The sequence below is a fragment of the Phyllobates terribilis genome, unplaced genomic scaffold (assembly GCF_046119375.1).
Source record: "Phyllobates terribilis strain yellow unplaced genomic scaffold, ASM4611937v1 Scaffold_625__1_contigs__length_943254, whole genome shotgun sequence".
NCBI lineage: Eukaryota > Metazoa > Chordata > Amphibia > Anura > Dendrobatidae > Phyllobates > Phyllobates terribilis.
The window spans coordinates 211,212-229,060 of record NW_027363385.1 but is presented as its reverse complement, the minus strand read 5'-3'; the positions used below and the strand labels follow the sequence as shown (position 1 = coordinate 229,060).

Genomic DNA, 17,849 nt, shown 5'->3' with positions numbered 1-17,849 from the left:
CCTGGTGATAAGTGATAGCAGGGCGCCTGTGGGTCACAGCGCCACCTGGTGCCGGTTCTCGGAGCACCCGGATGGCTCTGTCCTTGAACTGTGCAAAGTCCAGGTCAGGGTCCTGTAAGGCCATTGCCCGCAACTGGGTTCGACCCTCAATGAATTGTTCAGTCAACAGCTTATCTTCATTTCCCACGCTGTCAGGGTCTGCCTGCTTAATGGCTCTCAGGGCCTCTTGTAGGTTTAGAGCATAGTCTCTTATACTCTCATGTGCCCGTTGTTTGCACCCATAAAATCTTAGTTTTATTTCGGCTGAGGTGCGGGTGTCAAATGTGTCTTTCAGCCGGGTTAGTATGTCTCTGACAGTCCTCTTCCTCCCAGGTGGCCAGGACTTTACCTCCCTTTGGGCTGCCCCGATTAATTGGGCCACCAGGATGCTCACTTTTTGCGCCTCCGTGAGGGGATACACCTGGAAGAGGCTATCCAGCCTTTCTCTGAAGTCATTTAGGGTATGTGACTCCCCTGAGTACTGGGGTAGCCAGGCTGCACCCGGGATATAGGGCATGGTGAAAGGCATGACCGCAGCAGCGGCGGCGCTGGCGGTGGCTGTGGCGGTGAAGCTCTCCTCCATATCCGACATCCTCCTCCCCCCTAGTGGACCGTGGCCTACCTTGCGATGATCCTGTTCCGTAGGCCGCGGCTCCGCAGTCGATCGTCAGGGTTGAGGACCTTCCGTCGCGCTCCTGTGACGTCGGCGTCTGCTGGGCTCCTTCCAGGACCTTACGCAACGTCCGGACGTGAGGCGGGGCTTCAGTTCTCGCGGGCTTTCGGAGTCCACGCCCCTCTTCTTCCCGCGCGGCGCCCTCAAGATGGCGTCCAATGGCGGGAAAACTCCACGGATGGCGGGAAGAAGGCAGAAGATGGCGTCGGATGGCGGGAATCGGCTCCAGATGGCGGGAAACGACTCCGGACGGCGGGAAACTTCACCACAGGTAAGTATAAAAGTCTCTTTTTTTTTCAGGCACGCAGTACCCGGTGGTTGCGGGCACGTAATCCTGCCGACTACGCCAAAGGTTGACTCGCCCCCTGGGCCAGTGCTGTAGTGCGGCGCGCGTGCGCGCGGGGGATACCCGGAGCCGGATCCGATGGGGGTAGTAGTCTTCGTGTGGCGGTGACCCGGTCCGCGCCCAGGGTGGTCAAACTAAGTGGCAGTTATTGGTATGATGGTATTAGTGTCCGACTACGCCACCCGTTGAATGCGGTTATGAAACCGCCGCTGCAGGGCAGACCGCTGAGGCCGGTGGTATAGGTGTGCAGCAATGTTGATATAACCCCCAACGGGAGAGGTATGGCCTCAGGGCAGCGGATGTGGGTGATGTTGGGAGTGATGGTGTGGATGTCCCAGCACTAACGGTGCGACAAGGAAGCACGGAGACGCGAGGGTACAGTTCAGGGCCTTTACTGATGGTACAAGGCAAATTCCCCCGGGAGTACTGGCTAGTAGTTGGGGCCTGGTTAGTCTGCGAGTAAGCCGGAGTTCCCCTGGCCAGGTGGAGTTGTAGGCCTTCCCGTTAGTCTGTACCCTTCCTGGCTACCCTGCTTTCAGCGGTTACAAGTAGCCCACGTCCCTGGGTATACCGTGTGGTGCTCACCCGTATGGCTGGTGACCTGGGGCCTCCTGTTAGCCTCCTCTCCGGGATGGCGGTGCTGGTCCCTTCGTTGTGACTGAGCCTCCGGGCTTTTATGGCCAGAGGACCTGGAATCCCCTGCCGGATGGATTCTGCTGCTGGGTATATCTTAGTCCCCACAGCCTCGAACTCCTGTGTCCGGTTTTAGTACCTTCTCCCAGGGCGAGCTCTGCACGGCTCCAGCCCCTGGCGCTTCTCCTTGGCTCCTACAGAGCTCCTGATGTCTCTCTGTCCCTGTTTCTGCGTGTCCAGACCAGACTCCGTCTCTGTCTGGAACTCCTCTCTCTAACCCTGCCTCAGCCCCAGTTTTTGTAGGGGAAGTTCTTCCCCTCCCAGGACTGGGCAGGAGGTGTGGCATGCTTAGGATTCCTGCCCAGGAGACCTCCCACCTGCTCACAGACGTAATACTGCTATTACTGTGGAAACCAGACCCCTGGGGTGCCACACTTACACTCTACAGGAGAGAGAGAGAGGACCCCACTGACCATAAGAGCTTACACTCTACAGGAGAGAGAAAGGACCCAACTGACCATAAGAGCTTACACTCTACATGAGAGAATGGACTCCACTGATCATAAGAGCTTACACTCTACAGGAGAGAGAGAGAGGACCCCACTGACCATAAGAGCTTACACTCTACAGGAGAGAGAGAGAGAGAGAGGACCCCACTGACCATAAGAGCTTACACTCTACAGGAGAGAGAGAGGACCCCACTGACCATAAGAGCTTACACTCTACAGGAGAGAGAGATGACCCCACTGATCATAAGAGCTTACACTCTACAGGAGAGAGAGGACCCCACTGACCATAAGAGCTTACACTCTACAATAGAGAGTTATCCAGTGACTCTTGAGAAGAAAAACGTGATGGCCCCATTAGTGACCAGTGACCACATCTGCACAAGATGTGATCTGCAGGATGTTGTAGCCACAGGGAACTATGGGGAGGCCGTGCGGAAATGCTTAATGGTGTTAGCCTCCTCTGATGCTTCAGCAGTGCGGGAAATGATAATGGGCAAGTTTTTCTTTGCGAACCGTGAGTTGAATCTCAAACGGTTTACATTTGTATTTTGCTGCTGCAAATTTTATGAAATGTAACTTTAACTTGATCCTCCATGAGTTGATTCACGTATCTGTGGTCAGCACAGTAATCACATACCCGCTCTTATAACTGCACCCACCACACACTATTGACCTTTATTATGTACCCACCAGAGAGAATATTGAAAATATTGTTTTGCAATCACATCTATACTGATAACAAGATGTCACAATTTATCAGAAATGATGTTTTTCCCCCCATTGTGAGACGTCTCGTACCGTATGTGCGGGAGCAGAAGTCCAGGAATCTCCGCAGGGAGGACGCAGGGGCAACCGACGTCTGTGACGAACAGATAACCAGAACTGCACAGAATCTTTCTGCAAGCCTCCATTCACTTTCATTTTTAGATGAAACATGGACAATCCGTGAATTTTCATCTGATTTTTCACCATGTATGTCCAAGAAGATGAATCCCACGGTTTTCTTTAAATCGTTGTGGCTCATTCTAAGAAGAAGAAAAGAACATTAAAAGTGATACTGTAGGTAAAGAATATCTCTACTAAACATCCAACATCACCAGTAGCCTCAACAGTAATACTGATTCTCAACAGCCACCAGTGAACTCACCAGCAACCAATAACCAACAGTAACCAATAATCGCAACAGTAAACTCAACAAACAGCACTAATATCCACAAGAACTTCAAAAGTCACCATTAACCTTATCAATAAACAGGTATCTCAACAGTCACTAGTAACCTCAACAGCCGTCAGCAGTCCCAACAGTCCCCAGTAACTTACGAGTAATCTGATCAGTCGCCAATAATCTTAACAATCATCAATAACCTCAACAACTGCCAGTAATTTCAACAGAGCCCAATAACCTTAATAATAATCAGGAACCTTAACGATTGCCAGTAATATTAACTGTAACCAGTAATCTGTAGCCCTGTGGCCGGCGCTCCTGCATGGTGTCCCCTTCTCCCTCCATGCAGGCACACCGGCTTACTCACCGTCCCTTGCCCCGCAGCGTTGTCTCCTGCGCAGTCCCAACTCCTCGGCGTACTCCTGTTCCTGCCTCCTCCCTCCTCTGTGAACGCCGCTCTGTGTGCCAGTGACGCGCCCCCTGGGGCCGTGGGGTACTCAGTAGTCGGGTCGGTCCTTTTCGGGGTAGTAACGGTGGCAGTGAATTGGGTCAATTGGGGAATAAAGTGTTCGGGGATAAAGTTTGTTTTCCACCCGTGGTATGCGGCTATATGTGGCCGCCGCTGCTGTTCAGATCCACTGGGGCTGTTGGTGACGCAGCAAAGATGGTTCTGTTCTCCACGGGCAGAGCTAGGCCTCAGGGCAGTTTATAGTGATTAATGAGGTAGATGTTGTCGGTGTAGTGCAAGGCAGGTGGCGCAGCAATTAGTCAAGGACACAGTGGGGTGCAGTCTTCAAGTATTTACTCACAGTTGTCAAGATGCTCCAGGTTACAACCGGCGAATTATAACCGCCCACGTGTTCTCGGTGAAATGATCCAGCCAACTCTCAGATAACTTGGGTGCACTTGAATGGGACCCCTTTCTTACGTACCCTCCCAGGTCGTCTCTCTGCGCTGGCTCTCGCCCTCCTGTCCTGTGCCTCACACAAAGTGTGCCGAGCCAGTGGCCGCGGGCCTTGTTGGGCGACGTCTGGTCTGTCCCCTTTCTCCTATATGGCCACTGTGAGGAGCTGCCCACTTAATAAAGACTATGATACTTTTCCAGCAACGGACCACCATTTTTGTCAATATTATTATTGTGTATTATTAGTGATTTACTTGCTATATTTTATATAGTTCTGCTTACAGCCACCTTTTTAGCGATTGTGTGTGGATTTTGGCTATGGCACTTGAAGATACCGCAACCTCTGGTTTGCTAGTTGAGCCTTAACGAGCTCCACTAGTCTGGGACCAGTCCCCTACTGCGGCCTTGATCCCTCCACGGTCAGCGTGAACTCGGGCGCACGGGTGGCATCCCGCACTCGCCGTGCCCCTAGGATCCCTTCTATCTCTGAAGCCTTCCTCACTCTCCTCCTGGTCCTCTTTTACTGGGCCCCTTACTCCTTCACGGTCCTCCCTTCCTCTCTCACTCCTAGGACCAGAATGAACAGACCTCCTGCTCCAAAGACTGGAAGCAGGAATCGACCCTTCTAGATGTTTCTACCCTTCTTTTATACTCTCCCTTCAGTGCTCCCGTAAACTACTTCCTCCACCCACATCCTCCACTTAGTTCCACCCTCCTGACAGGGACCAGGCCTGTGCTCTCCTTTAGGAGCTATCTGGACCTTCCCTTTTGAAGTGGTGTAGTGTTGGATGTGACTGGTTGGGTCACGGGTACTGCTCCCTCCTTACCTGAGAGTGGGATACCACACCTCTGGCTGAGATGCAGTACCTCTGTGGCAACTGGACCCGCAGGGGCGCCACACCAGCCGCGCTTGCTCTCCTGCTATTAAAGGGGCAGCGCACATGTGGTAAATGCCCTCAGCTGAAAGCTGTAAGGCATTTAGTTAATTTTACACTCATGCAAAGCACCCTCCCTAATTGGGAGGTGCGTAAGCAACCCTATAGTTCTGTTAGATGGTTTGATGTGTGCAACTGTACTGTGTACGTCAGACTGCGTACTGTGTCGACTCACCAGAATGGTTTAAATGTGTATACGATGTGTATATGATGTGTCCTCATCAATATAATACTATACCTGTTGTAAATAGATTTCATCTGAGCTACAATCTGACGTGATGTGAAACACAGGAAGAGGAAGTGTGGCCATCTTAAGGTCAGTCTGCAGTTATTGAGAACAGGGAGAGGACGTGCTGGAGGGGAATTCAATGACATCCTTTCGTGGAAGTATCCCACCAAGACCAGAGCAGCGGCTGAGAGACGGAAATGCCTGGGACCTAGAGTGAGAGGTGTTGAATGCCACTGAGGAGTTAAGTCACAGTCATCAACAGTATTGTTCACCTGCTGGATGGACCCTGCATCCATTCGTATACATCGATTGTTTCTCCGGAGCAGACCCAGGTCGGTAAGAAAACTAAGGCCCCTGCGCCGCCACAGTGGATAACCATGCACGTACCTCACTACATTACGGTGCCAAAATACTCAAGGCTGAGATAGAGCCTGTAGTTAGATAGATAGGCATATTGACTGTTTATTGCCAAAGTCAGCTTCCGGAACTTTCGGATTTGCTGCCACGTTTCCTGTTTGTTCCGCATTTAAGAATCCTAATCCACGCCTAGGTGCCAACACGGCACACAACGGACTCCAGACCAAACTTGAACTTCTTTTTGTTTCAGGAGAGAGTTTCTGAGGAACACTATAGTACGGGATAATTGTTCAACTTCAATAGACTTCGTTTACTCCTAAATAGCAGTTGCAGTACTTTAACTGTTAGGGTATTTTCAATATAGTTGAGGAACGACAATTCCTCTGAGTTTATTGAAGTCACATCGGGACGGGAGAGGGATATTTGGTAGGGGGATAGAGGTAATTGATTGTAAGATTGTAAACTGTTGTGCTGTACTTCAGGCGAGCCCGTACGTTACACTCATATAATCATATAATGGTCCCATTTCCCAGGGTGGTAACAGGTAACAGAAGGCCGGTTAAGACAGGCACGCTAGTAGGTAAATTTATGTAAAGGATAGTAGGTACAAATTGTTTGGGCACCACACTGCAAAGCACAAGAGTCTCAGCCTCCCAGTTGAATGTCTGTATTATGTTTTGAATGTTTCCCATTTTTTAGTTGAGTCATCCACTCAACTAAATAAAATAATTATGGTGAGTGAACTCTGTAGGAGTCGGTTTTATCGCCCGTGACTTCTCTCTATCCTGAGGAACATACCCCGGTACATGACATACACCACTACTAAAATTCAAGAAGGGTCTGGATTGGTGATGAGCGAGCACTAAAATGCTCGGGTCAAGCAAATTGGAATGCTCGAGTGCTCGGACCGAGTAACAAGCCCAATGTAAGTCTACGGGAAACTCAAGCATTTTTCCAGTGGCGGTCTGCAGAGGGCTAAAAAATTGCCCAAATCGATGGGAACAGTGCTCAAATGATATGGGAACAGCATGGGGAAGACCCCTGGAAGCATTTCTAGCTCCCAGGTCAATGTTGTCAACAATGTTGTCAGAAGTATTACGCCACTTTTACGGACTCAAAATAAAACATACAAAAGCGAAACCAAAATGGATTTTTCTTGGGAAATATGTTAAGGAACATCTTTCCTAGGGTAATGACTTGTATATAAGGCAAAATAAATATGTCCACTCCTGAGGTCTTATGTGTGGAGTCTGAACTGAATACCGACAACCTTGTTGATGCTGGTAGTCAACAACTGCCCTCTTCTGCTCACAAATCCTTCCCAATATCTGCAATGTAGAGTTCCAAAACGTGCGGACATCGCAGATCAGTCGGTGAGCTGGAAGCTGCAAGCACTGCTGAAGCACGGCAAGGGCGGCGGAAGCTGTAGCTGACTTTCTAAAATGGGCACACAGTTGGCGTACTTTGACAAGCAGATCTGGCATGTCCAGGTAGGTTTTGAGAAACCGATGAACCACGAGGTTAAGCACATGGGCCAGGCATGGTATGTGTGTGAGCTCGCCTCGCCTCAGACTCGCCATCAGGTTCCTGCCATTCTCACACACGACCATGCCTGGCTGTAGGGTCAGCAGTGTCAGTCACAGATCTGCCTGCTCTTTCAGAGCTGTCCACAACACTTCAGCGATGTGCGGTTTATATTAGCTTCAGCACAGCCTGTTGTTGCTTGACCAAGGTAGTGCTGCCGTGCTTCCAGCTTGTGACTGATGCGGTAATTTCAGAGATGGAGGCTGAGGAGAAGGTGCAGGAGCTGTAGAATGTGGGGGCAACACTGATTGACCCAGGGCTCGCAATCCTTGGCGTCGGGAGGACGTGTTCCGTACCAAGGTCCGACTGGGTCCCAGCTTCCACTATATTAACTCAGTGTGCCGTCAGCGAGATGTACCATCCCTGCCCACAAGCACTTGTCCACGTGTCTATGGTTAGGTGAACTTTCCCAGTAACTGCGCTGTTGAGGGCACGGCTAATGTTGTGGGATACGTCTAATATTGTGGGACACGTGCTCATGTAATGCGGGGACGGCACACCGGGAGAAATAGTGGTGGCTAGGTACCGAGTACCGAGGGATGGCCGCTGCCATCAGGTTGTGGAAAACTTCTGTCTCCATGAGCCTAAAAGGCAACATTTAGAGTGCAAGCATTCGCAAAATGTGTGTATTTAGTAGTGTTGCCTGTGGGGCGTTGGCTGTGTATTTGCTGATGGTGCTATTTGAGAGGTTCAATGACAGGTGCAGGGCAGGAGGCATCTTGGCATGTGCCATGGACAGCAGAACAAGCAGTCGTGTCACCTACAGACACTGTTGCTGGACCCTGGGGTTCGGCCCACTTAGTCAGGTGCTTTGCTGCCATGTGCCTGATCATGCTGGTGGTGGTCAGGGTGGTAGTTTTGCTATCCCTGCTGATGCTGGCCTGGCAGGTGGTGCAAATGGCCTTTTTCGGGTTATCTGCAGAGTCTTTAAAAAATAACCATACTCGGGAAGGTCTCACAGTTGTACTGGCAACTTCCGTCTTGTTGGCGTTATGAGGAACATTTTCCCTCCTTGTGTCTGCAGCCACCACACTGCTTCTTCCTGCCTATTGTGGTGCTACGCCTCTCTCCCCCTGTGTGCTGCTGTCCTCGCTCTGCATGTCCCACTGCCAGGTTGGGTCAGTTACTATATCATCCACCACCTCGTCTTCCACTTCCGCACCCTGGTCCTCCTCCTGACTTTCTGTCAATTGTGTCTCATCATCATCCACCTCTTTCGACAGTAATTGCACTTTCCCACCGTCGCCTTCATGTGACCGTGGCTGCTCCAATATTTGGGCATCGCTACACGTGTTCTCCTCTTGAGTCGCTTGAAGCTGGATGGGCGAGAGGCCCGGATCTACAAATGGAAAAGTGAACAGCTCTTCAGAGTGTCCAAGTGTGGGATCAGTTGTCTCTGGGTACTCGGCATGGTGGGAGGAAGAAGGATCAGGGTGAGGAATACGTGGTCCAGACTCACGGCTACTGAGACTTGACCGTGTGGAAGACAGGGTGGGGGTGGTGGTGGCTAAGTTACTGGAAGCATTATCCGCTATCCAACCATCAACCTTTTCACACTGCTCTGTGTTCAATAGTGGTGTATTTTCCACATTCACGAGAAATGGCTGATTTTGGAACGCAGTTATATGTGATACGTCTGACAGAGAACCACAGTTTTAAATAGCAGGCCTGTAATTCTCTGATACTATTCTTCACAAACACCTAGTGTGAATAGCTTGACCAACACACTGCAACAGAATGTAAAAGGAGGCCAATATTTTGCACGTTCAGTTCAAGTTTCTGGATTTTTATCGCTGAAATATGCAACAGATGTGGCTTTATTCTGCAGTGAGAACAAGCAAATGGAAAAGAAAAATTGTGTATTCTGGATTGCTTTTTAAGCAAATAACCAGGATTAAGATAAAACAAAATGCCCTGGCCCCTGATATCTGGGGCTATGTCTAGAAATATCTGTAATTATTACAGCAGCAGCAGCAGACAGGACGTTCAATGGAGCCTCTTGTGCTGTATCATACACTGCAGTCTGCCACATGCACTGCCTGCCTGCCTAACTACTGCTATCACCGCTGATTATATGCAGCTGGATTAGTCCTCAGAAGGACTGTTAGTTGAGATTGATATATATACAGTATGTTGTGGAATACCTACACTAACTATAAACAAGCAAATCTCTCCCTAGCTCAGCAGCAGCTCTCCATACTCTGGCTGGTCCTGGGGTTGACTGTGACGAGCATGGCGGCGCCAGGTCTGATATAGACCTGATGATGCTGTGCGGCCAGCCAATCACTGTAATGCCACAACCAACATGGCTGCGGCATTACAGTGACTGGCTGGCAATTGCTGCATGTTCATTGGTTATGTAAAGAGCGCCAAACATGCAAGGAGGAGACCCGAGCTCCCGCCGAGCGACCCCGGAAATACTCGCCGAGCTCATCGAGCACCGTGATGCTCGCGCGAGTACCAAGCAGTGGCGAGCACGTTCGCTCATCACTAGTCGAGATACCTTTCTTGATAAATATAATTTTACAGATTATGGGCACTAGATTCTGTGATGCGACACTGATCCAGAGAACTAGTTTGATTGCGATATGTGGAGTGAAGTTTTCTCTTAATATGGAGCCATTAGCATCTGACTCATGGGGTAACAGAGCAAACAAGCGTGCATAACTAAAGCAGATCCAGATTTATGATTTTACGGGGAAAACAAGTGTTTTCTAAACCATACATGTCACATTTCTTCTAAGACTTTGTTTCATTATTTACCTGTCGATGGATGAGCACCGAGTGATCTGTAATAGATCTGTAGTAGATCACTCAGCGCACAGGTGCCGTAGATCTCAGCAGCGTAGGTTGTGTCTACACAGGATGATGCGCTGCCGAGAGCGATGATATTTTGTGCGGCACAAAAGATGATTTCACCCTATGGATGAGTCTTATTGATATAGAGTCACAGGGTGACCACTGGAGGCTACTTACGCTTGTCCAACATTGGGTATAACGGTTACGCTTCCATCCTGCGACTCCCACTGCGTGATGCTGGTTATAATCTCCATAATATCTGCAGAGAAAACGCTACACGTTATCTGCTGGGAGTCCTGTAATATTATGTTCAAGTAGTGATGTAACTGTAATGCACACGCCCGGACTGACTGGTATGTGCGTGTTTATGTAGTGATTCCACTGTGCCATGAACCGGAGAGTGCCTGAAGGGGCGTAACTAAGTATCTGCCCGATCCGACCAAGGTCGCACGACGGCATACGACGCCAGTGCACCAGGGAGGAACTGAGCAGAGGAACCAGGGTCTACTCCAGGTCAGACTCCGGACACGGCTGTTGACCCACACCGGGGAATACAGGAACAGGCAGACTAGAGCACAGGCTGGGTACGGTCAAGTACAGACTGGGAGACAAATTTGAAACCGCAGACGCGGTAGACAGAGCTGAGCAAAGCGAAAACCGCAGACGCGGTGGACAGAGCTGAGCAAAGCGAAAACCGCAGACGCGGTGGACAGAGCTGAGCAAAGCGAAAACCGCAGACGCGGTGGACAGAGCTGAGCAAAGCGAAAACCGCAGACGCGGTGGACAGAGCTGAGCAAAGCGAAAACCGCAGACGCGGTGGACAGAGCTGAGCAAAGCGAAAACCGCAGACGCGGTGGACAGAGCTGAGCAAAGCGAAAACCGCAGACGCGGTGGACAAGGCTTTGTTCACACAGAACAGACTAGAGGGGAAAGGCAGAACCAGATACCCACAGGGTACTTGCAGAGAAGTAGCGAGTGGACCACAAACTCACAAACAGAAGTACAGTGACAACGAGCAGGAGTTAGGTACGAGTACAGACTGCAGAAAAAGGAAAGGAACGGACATAGAGAAAAAACAGGTAAAAGATAGGAGAGAGTTCAGACTGGAACTGAGTGTACGGAGGAGACCGACACTACAGCGGGATACAGGAGCGGGTCTGGGAATACGGCCCCCAGAGAGGCGGGACGAACAGGCAAGGAGCGTGTTCAGACAGGACAGACAAGATACAGGAGCGGGTCTAGGTAATCGGCCCCTAGAAGGCAGGAGGAACAGGCTAGGAGCGTGTTCAGACAGGTCAGACAAGATACAGGAACGGGTCTAGGTAATCGGCCCCTAGAAGGCAGGAGGAACAGGCAAGGAGCGTGTTCAGACTGGCCTGGAAATACAGCCTCCAGGAAGGCGGAACGAACAGGCAAGGAACAAGTACAGACTGCAGGTTAAGGTACACAGATAGGACACAGTACAGACATGGAAACAGATACTGCAAGACAGGTAACATAGACAGGACCTGGCATGTCAGAGACAAAAGCCAACTGACAGGGCAAGATGCTCAGGCATGGGTTAATTGGAGCAGCTGTTTTAAATACCAGGTGACAGACAGCAATAGGCTGAGGACGCACAAGGGGTGTGCCTGCAGCAGGTACAAAAAGCAGGAAGTGATCGGGCGCCGCCCTTAAGCAGCAGAAACAGACACAAACAGACAGCATGGAGGGAAGCCAGAGAGACACTCTGGACTGGAGATCAAGTGCGCGCTCTTGCACAGTGGGAGATGGACCACCATGCAAGGACGCCGCCAGGTATGTTACAGTAACCTCTCATTATGTTGGATATGTTATCTACAGGTGGCGCCACTGCCTATTAATCATGTTACCTATAGGTGGCGCTGTGATACCAATGCATATTAATTATGTTGCCTATAGTTGGTGCTGTATCTGTGTTCTCTTCTTCTTCCGATATATTCCTGGTATCTGCAGCTAGTATATAACCATGACCTGAGATGTCGGCTGCTGTTTGCAGAGGGGTCCTTGTATGAAGGTTACCTGGAGCTGTTCGTCTTTTTCCCGGGTATTTCCTCTTGCCACACGTCCGCTCCTCCACCTTCTCTATCAGTTGTGTGGTCCTGATCCTTTACCTCTTAGTTCTTCTGGCTCCCAGGTCTCTTGTTTATCTGCTCTTCAGTTTCTTCTCCTCTCCGTCCCTGGTGGTGGGACAACCCCTGCAGGATCACTTCTAGGGTGGGGACAGTTCTGACCACAGAGCCTACATATCTTTCCTTTCTGAAGATTTGGCCGTGAGTGTGAAGTTCATGGGATTTTTCTCCGAGGTTTGTCACTTGTTTTTTTTTTTTCTTTTACTTCCTGCAGATTCCGCCCTTATCTTATAAGAACTGGGGTCAAAGCTCAGGGAAGATAATCACTAGGACTCGATGAGTCAGTTTTTTTTGGCATGTTTATTATGCAGTTTTAGTGCACTTTCTTTTTCTCGGAATACATCCACAAGAAAATGTGGACATTTGTTAAAAAAAAATGAGCTTTTGTCGAAATTTTTCAAGACCCGTAACGTTTTCATTTTTCGGGATCTGGGGCTGGGTTACGGATTATTTTTTGCTCCCTGAGCTGATGTTTCTGCTGATACAATTTTTGGGTAGATACGATGTTTCGATCTTCTCTTTTTGCATTTTATTGCAATGTTGCGGTGACCAAAAAAATTTTAATTCTGGAGTTTCAATTTTTCTCTCGTTACGCCGATTACCGATCGGATTGATTTATTTTATATTTTGATACATAGACTTTTACAGATGTAAGAATGCCAAATATGTGTATTTTTTTTTTAAATTGTTTTATTTTAAATGGGGTAAAAGGGGGGTGATTTAAAATTTAGTATTTTTTTTTATTTTTTGCATATTTTACAAACATTTTTGTATCGCTTTTTATGTATTTAATAGTCCCCTTAGGGGACTTGCAGCTGCAATCAGCCAATCCTTTGTCACATATACACTGGCTTTCACAGAAGGATTGTAATGACATGCACGGGGGTCATTGGCAGACCCCCAGCTGTCCTGGAAACTCATCAGCCATCATCTGCTGGGAAAGAGGCGGGCTTGGAGTGTGACCCCGCATCAAAGGCAGGGACATAACACATGACGTACATGTACGTCATATGTCGTGAAGGAGTTTTAATCATTTCTATTGTCTCTTTGTGTTTTTCATTGAATCTTTAAGGGGAACCAGTCATATAATTTATTCACACTAAACTGCCCCCAATAGCGTACAGGTCATGCAATGTGCAGCGTGTGACCCGGTGTCTGCCATACACTTATTATTCAGGGAAGTATGCCTACTTTTAATTGACTTGTTATTTATTTATTTATTTTTTTAAACTTATTTTTTATTAATAACAACATGAAACAGTATTAATCAAAACACAATTAGCATTGTACAGGTATACATCAGCAATCATCATAAATGGACATCATCACAATGGGGTACAATGAGATATATCAAAACTAGTGTTGAGCGAGCACTAAAATGCTCGGGTGCTCGGAGCTCGGGCCGAGATCACTGTGATACTCGGGAGCTCGACCCGAGCAACGATCCCAATGTTAGTCTATGGGAGACCCGAGCATTTTTGTGGCGGCACCCCCGGCAGTCTGTAGAAAGCCTAAAAAGTGCCCAAAACGATAGTGACAGTGCTCAAATGACATGGGGGCAGCATGGGCATCGCCCCAGGAAGCATTTCTGACCCCCAGGTCACTGCTGTCAACAACGTGGTCAGAGGTATTAAGCCACTTTTACAGGCTCACAATAAAACGTTCAAAAACGAAACTGAAATGGTTTTCCTGTGAAATATGTTAAGGAATTTCCTTTCCAGGGTAAAGACTTGTGTATAAGGTAAAATAAATGACCAAAAAAAAAAAATACTCCTCCACACCTTGGGCTATGTTCACAAGTAGCATTTTTTATGCGTTTTTGCACTTTTGTATTGCTTTCAACCGTGACAAATGCATTCACTGGGAAATGTCATTTTAACATTTTACAACCTTATCTGGCCATGTGCTGTGTGACACATACATACAGTGCTGAAAAGACATGGGGACAGCATGGGGAAGACCCCTGGAAGCATCTCTGACACCCAGATCACTGCCTAAAAGTGTGCCCATCACAAGTGATCCTTGCCGCATCAGAAGATGCAGACTTGCAACTATCCCCGTTCAAGTCCTTGTCCCAGGGCAGTGTTCAATTGTACCTCCCTCATTCCTTGCAATGCAAGCGCAAATATGCAGCCAACCACCCACCCCCAGACTGCAATTCCATACTGCTAGCTTGCACTTGAAATGGGGCCTTTAAGTTTGGAGGAGGCCGAAGCTGGCCACTACCTCATGGCTGCTTCGGCAGCGAGGTATCCATACTCAGTCCCCAGCCGCCACTATTTGTCCCGGTAACCTTTCCCACACTTTTCTTAGCCTGGCCTGCTTTAGGGTAGCATTGAACGAGCCCACCAGACAACCAGACTCCTCCGGTGGGCCCTGGCTTCTCCATCAGGGGAGTTGAGAGTGCCAAGGTGAGGAGCATGATGATGATGATAGAAGTTAGCTTCTGTTTTGTTTTCTTGGAATGCCAGGGTAAGTGTGCAACCTGACACCCACCCACCCCCAGGCTGCAATACCATACTGCTAGCTTGCTTGCACTTGAAATGAGGCCTTTTAGGCTTGTGGAGGCAGATGCCGGCCACCATGTCATGGCTGCGTCGGCGGCCTGGTATCAATACTCAGTCCCCAGCTGCCCGGCGGCCAGGTGTCCATACTCGGTCCCCAGCCGCCCCTATTTGTCCCGGTGCGCCATATACACAAGCGCGCATACCAAAACATTACCTGTGCCCTCCCCAGTGCATTTAGTGGGAAGGACAGCCTATTCCACTGTTAGTGTATGCACGCCAACCCCCTGTTCATGGCACATGCGAAGATGCCTCCCGCCCTGCACCTGTCATTGCAGACTTGCAACTATCCCCGTTCAAGTCCTTGTCCCAGGGCAGTGTTCGATTGTTCCTCCCCCATTACTTGCAATGCAAGCGCAAGTATGTCGCCTGCCACACACCCACCCCCAGGCTGCAATACCATACTGTTTGCTTGCTTGTACTTGAAATTGGGCCTTTTAGGCATGTGGAGGCGGAATCTGGCCACCAAGTCATGGCTGCGTCGGCGCCCTGGTATCCATACTCGGTCCCCAGTCGCCCCGCGGCCGGGTGTCCATAAACGGTCCCCAGCCGCCCCTATTTGTCCCGGTGCGCCTTATACACAAGTGCGCATATCAAAACATTACCTGTGCCCTCCCCAGTGCATTTAGTGGGAAGGACAGCCTTGCCACAAACAAGTAGACAAGTGAATGTGGCCAGGGATGGTCCATCTCACTGACGCCTGCACACTAGGTTAATATTGTGGAAGCCGGGACACAGTTGGACACTGGGATGCAACGCGTCCTCCAGACATAGAGGATTGAAGGGTCCTGGGTCAATCTGGCTTCAACACAAAGTTCAGAAGGTAGACAGCAGCAGTGGTCAGCCTCCTACACAACGATTAAATTATTCATGATCTTGAGGCCATCCATCTCCTTAGCTTTCTGTTCCTTGGAATGCAAGCGCATGTATGTAGTAGCGGCTAGGCCTGAGGTGGTCAGCGTTTTGGCGCATATCCTACCTCCTCCGAGGATTGCTGGATGTTTTCCTGCTACTATCCCAGTTCTATGACTCCCGTTAAAACAAAGTTTCAGGTGATGAATGATGGATGAGGTGGTGGCAAAGGAGAAAGAGCAGGAGGAACAGGGACCATTCACATCAATATCAGGCCAGTCAACCACACATGTCTTGTAGGATATGTTTCTGCACCAAAAGGAGCGGTTCAGCTACACAGTTATAGGGCATACAGTGAGTGCAATGCCTACCAAAAATTTCGAGACACTCCAATGCCCCTTGGAAGTGACATGGAGGTCAGAGGGCCTTAACTAAACCGTTTTTTCCATTTATAGCAGCTGAGTCTCCTGTGCACTGTTGGCCTAAGCAGTGAATGGAAGGCTTTCCAAAAATTATGAGGAACTGCAATGCCCCTTGAAACAGATGTGGATTACAGCGTACTAAAACCCTTCTACCCATTATTTGGGAGTGGATCTCCCTTAGTGTTCGCCTTTGCATTGAAAAGGAAAAGCTGACTAAAATTAGGAGGTAATGCAATGCACGTTGGAAGAGTCGAGGAGGTTAGAGGTAACTGAAAACAACATTTCAATGCCCCTTGGAGGAGCTGTGGAGTTCAGATTGGTTTAACAAGACGGTTTTAATGCCCCTTGGATAAGACGTGGAGGTCACAGTAGCTTAACAAGATGGTTTTAATGCCCCTTGGAAGAGTGGTGGAGGTTACAGTGGAATAAAAAGACAATATCAATGCCCCGTGGAAGAGACGTGGAGGTCACAGTAGCTTAACAAGACGGTTTAAATGCCCCTTGGAAGAGTGGTGGAGGTAGCAATGGAATAAAAAGACAATATCAAAGCCCCTTGAAAGAGATGTGGAGGTCCCATTGGATTAAATAGACAATATCAATGACTCTTGGAAGAGACGTGGAGGTCACAGTAGCTTAACAAGACGATTTTAATGCCCCTTACAAGAGCCATGCAGTACAGCATATTAAAAGCATTATTCCCATTATTGGGGAGTGGGTCTCCCATAGTCTTTGCCTATGCCTTCCAAGCAAAAGCTGCCAAAAATTAGGACGGAGGAACTTGCAATGCTGGCAACACGGACCACGGTCACCCTGGTGGTATAGTGGTGGTGGAGGCTGAGGATAAGGAGAAGAGCAAAAAACAGCCGAAATGAGGAAGCGTATACCCATGTGTGGGTGTGAAGTGGTGCATGGGAATACACCTCCCAAAATAACACAGGGGATTTGACTTTATGTTACTCTGCTGTCATTTGGTGGTGATGAGAAGTCTGGCCCAATCCAGCCCTTGTTCACTTTGATTAGGGTCAGCTTATCAGCATTGTCAGTTGACAGGCAAGTGCGCTTATCAGTTATAATTCCCCCAGCGGCACTAAAAACACGCTCCGATAACACGCTAGCGGCAGGACAGGCCAGGACCTCCAAGGTGTACAGAGCAAGTTCATTCCAAGTGTCCAGCTTGGATACCCAATAATTAAAAGGCACAGAGGAATCACGGAGGATGCTGATACGGTAGTCAAGGTACTCCCTCACCATCTTTTGAAACATTCCACTCCTTGTGAGAGTACCCCGTGCATCAGGACCTGTAAGCTTGGTGGGTCTCAGAAAACTGTCCCAGAACGTTGACAGTGATCCCCTGCCTCTTCTGGATTGGAGTTGCGTCTCTCTCGCCTGTACGCCTTGGTTGGGCAACGAACTGTGACCTCTGCCGATAGCGTGTTCAGATGGGAATTTTTTTAACAGTTCGGCAGCAAGGGCCTTCTGGTACTGCCCCATTTTTGCAGACCTCTCCGCCTCAGGAATAAAAGAGTGAAAGTTCTCCTTGTAGTGGGGGTCTAAAAGTGTCACCAACCAGTAATGACTGTCACCCAACATTTTGACAATGCGAGGGTCACGGTTAAGGCAGCGTAACATAAAGTCAGCCATGCGTGCCAGACTGGTAATGGGCAAGACTTCCGTGTCCTCACCAAGAT

The 17,849-nt window shown here is 49.1% G+C and overlaps 1 protein-coding gene across 4 annotated transcripts in view; it reads right to left on the bottom strand.

The window, feature by feature from the left end:
- LOC141233754 (uncharacterized) overlaps window positions 1–12,539 on the bottom strand; it is a 162,802-nt gene extending 150,263 nt beyond the window's left edge. For all 4 annotated transcript variants that reach the window (XM_073667945.1, XM_073667943.1, XM_073667944.1 and 1 more), the window contains exons 1-3: window positions 12,214–12,539; window positions 10,351–10,432; window positions 2,999–3,225 (exon numbers count right to left, since the gene is read on the bottom strand). In XM_073667945.1, coding sequence (XP_073524046.1) covers window positions 2,999–3,225; window positions 10,351–10,427 — 304 coding nt within the window. In that variant the 5' untranslated portion in view covers window positions 10,428–10,432; window positions 12,214–12,539. The remainder of the gene's footprint in view (window positions 1–2,998; window positions 3,226–10,350; window positions 10,433–12,213) is intronic.
- Window positions 12,540–17,849: the final 5,310 nt, after the last annotated feature.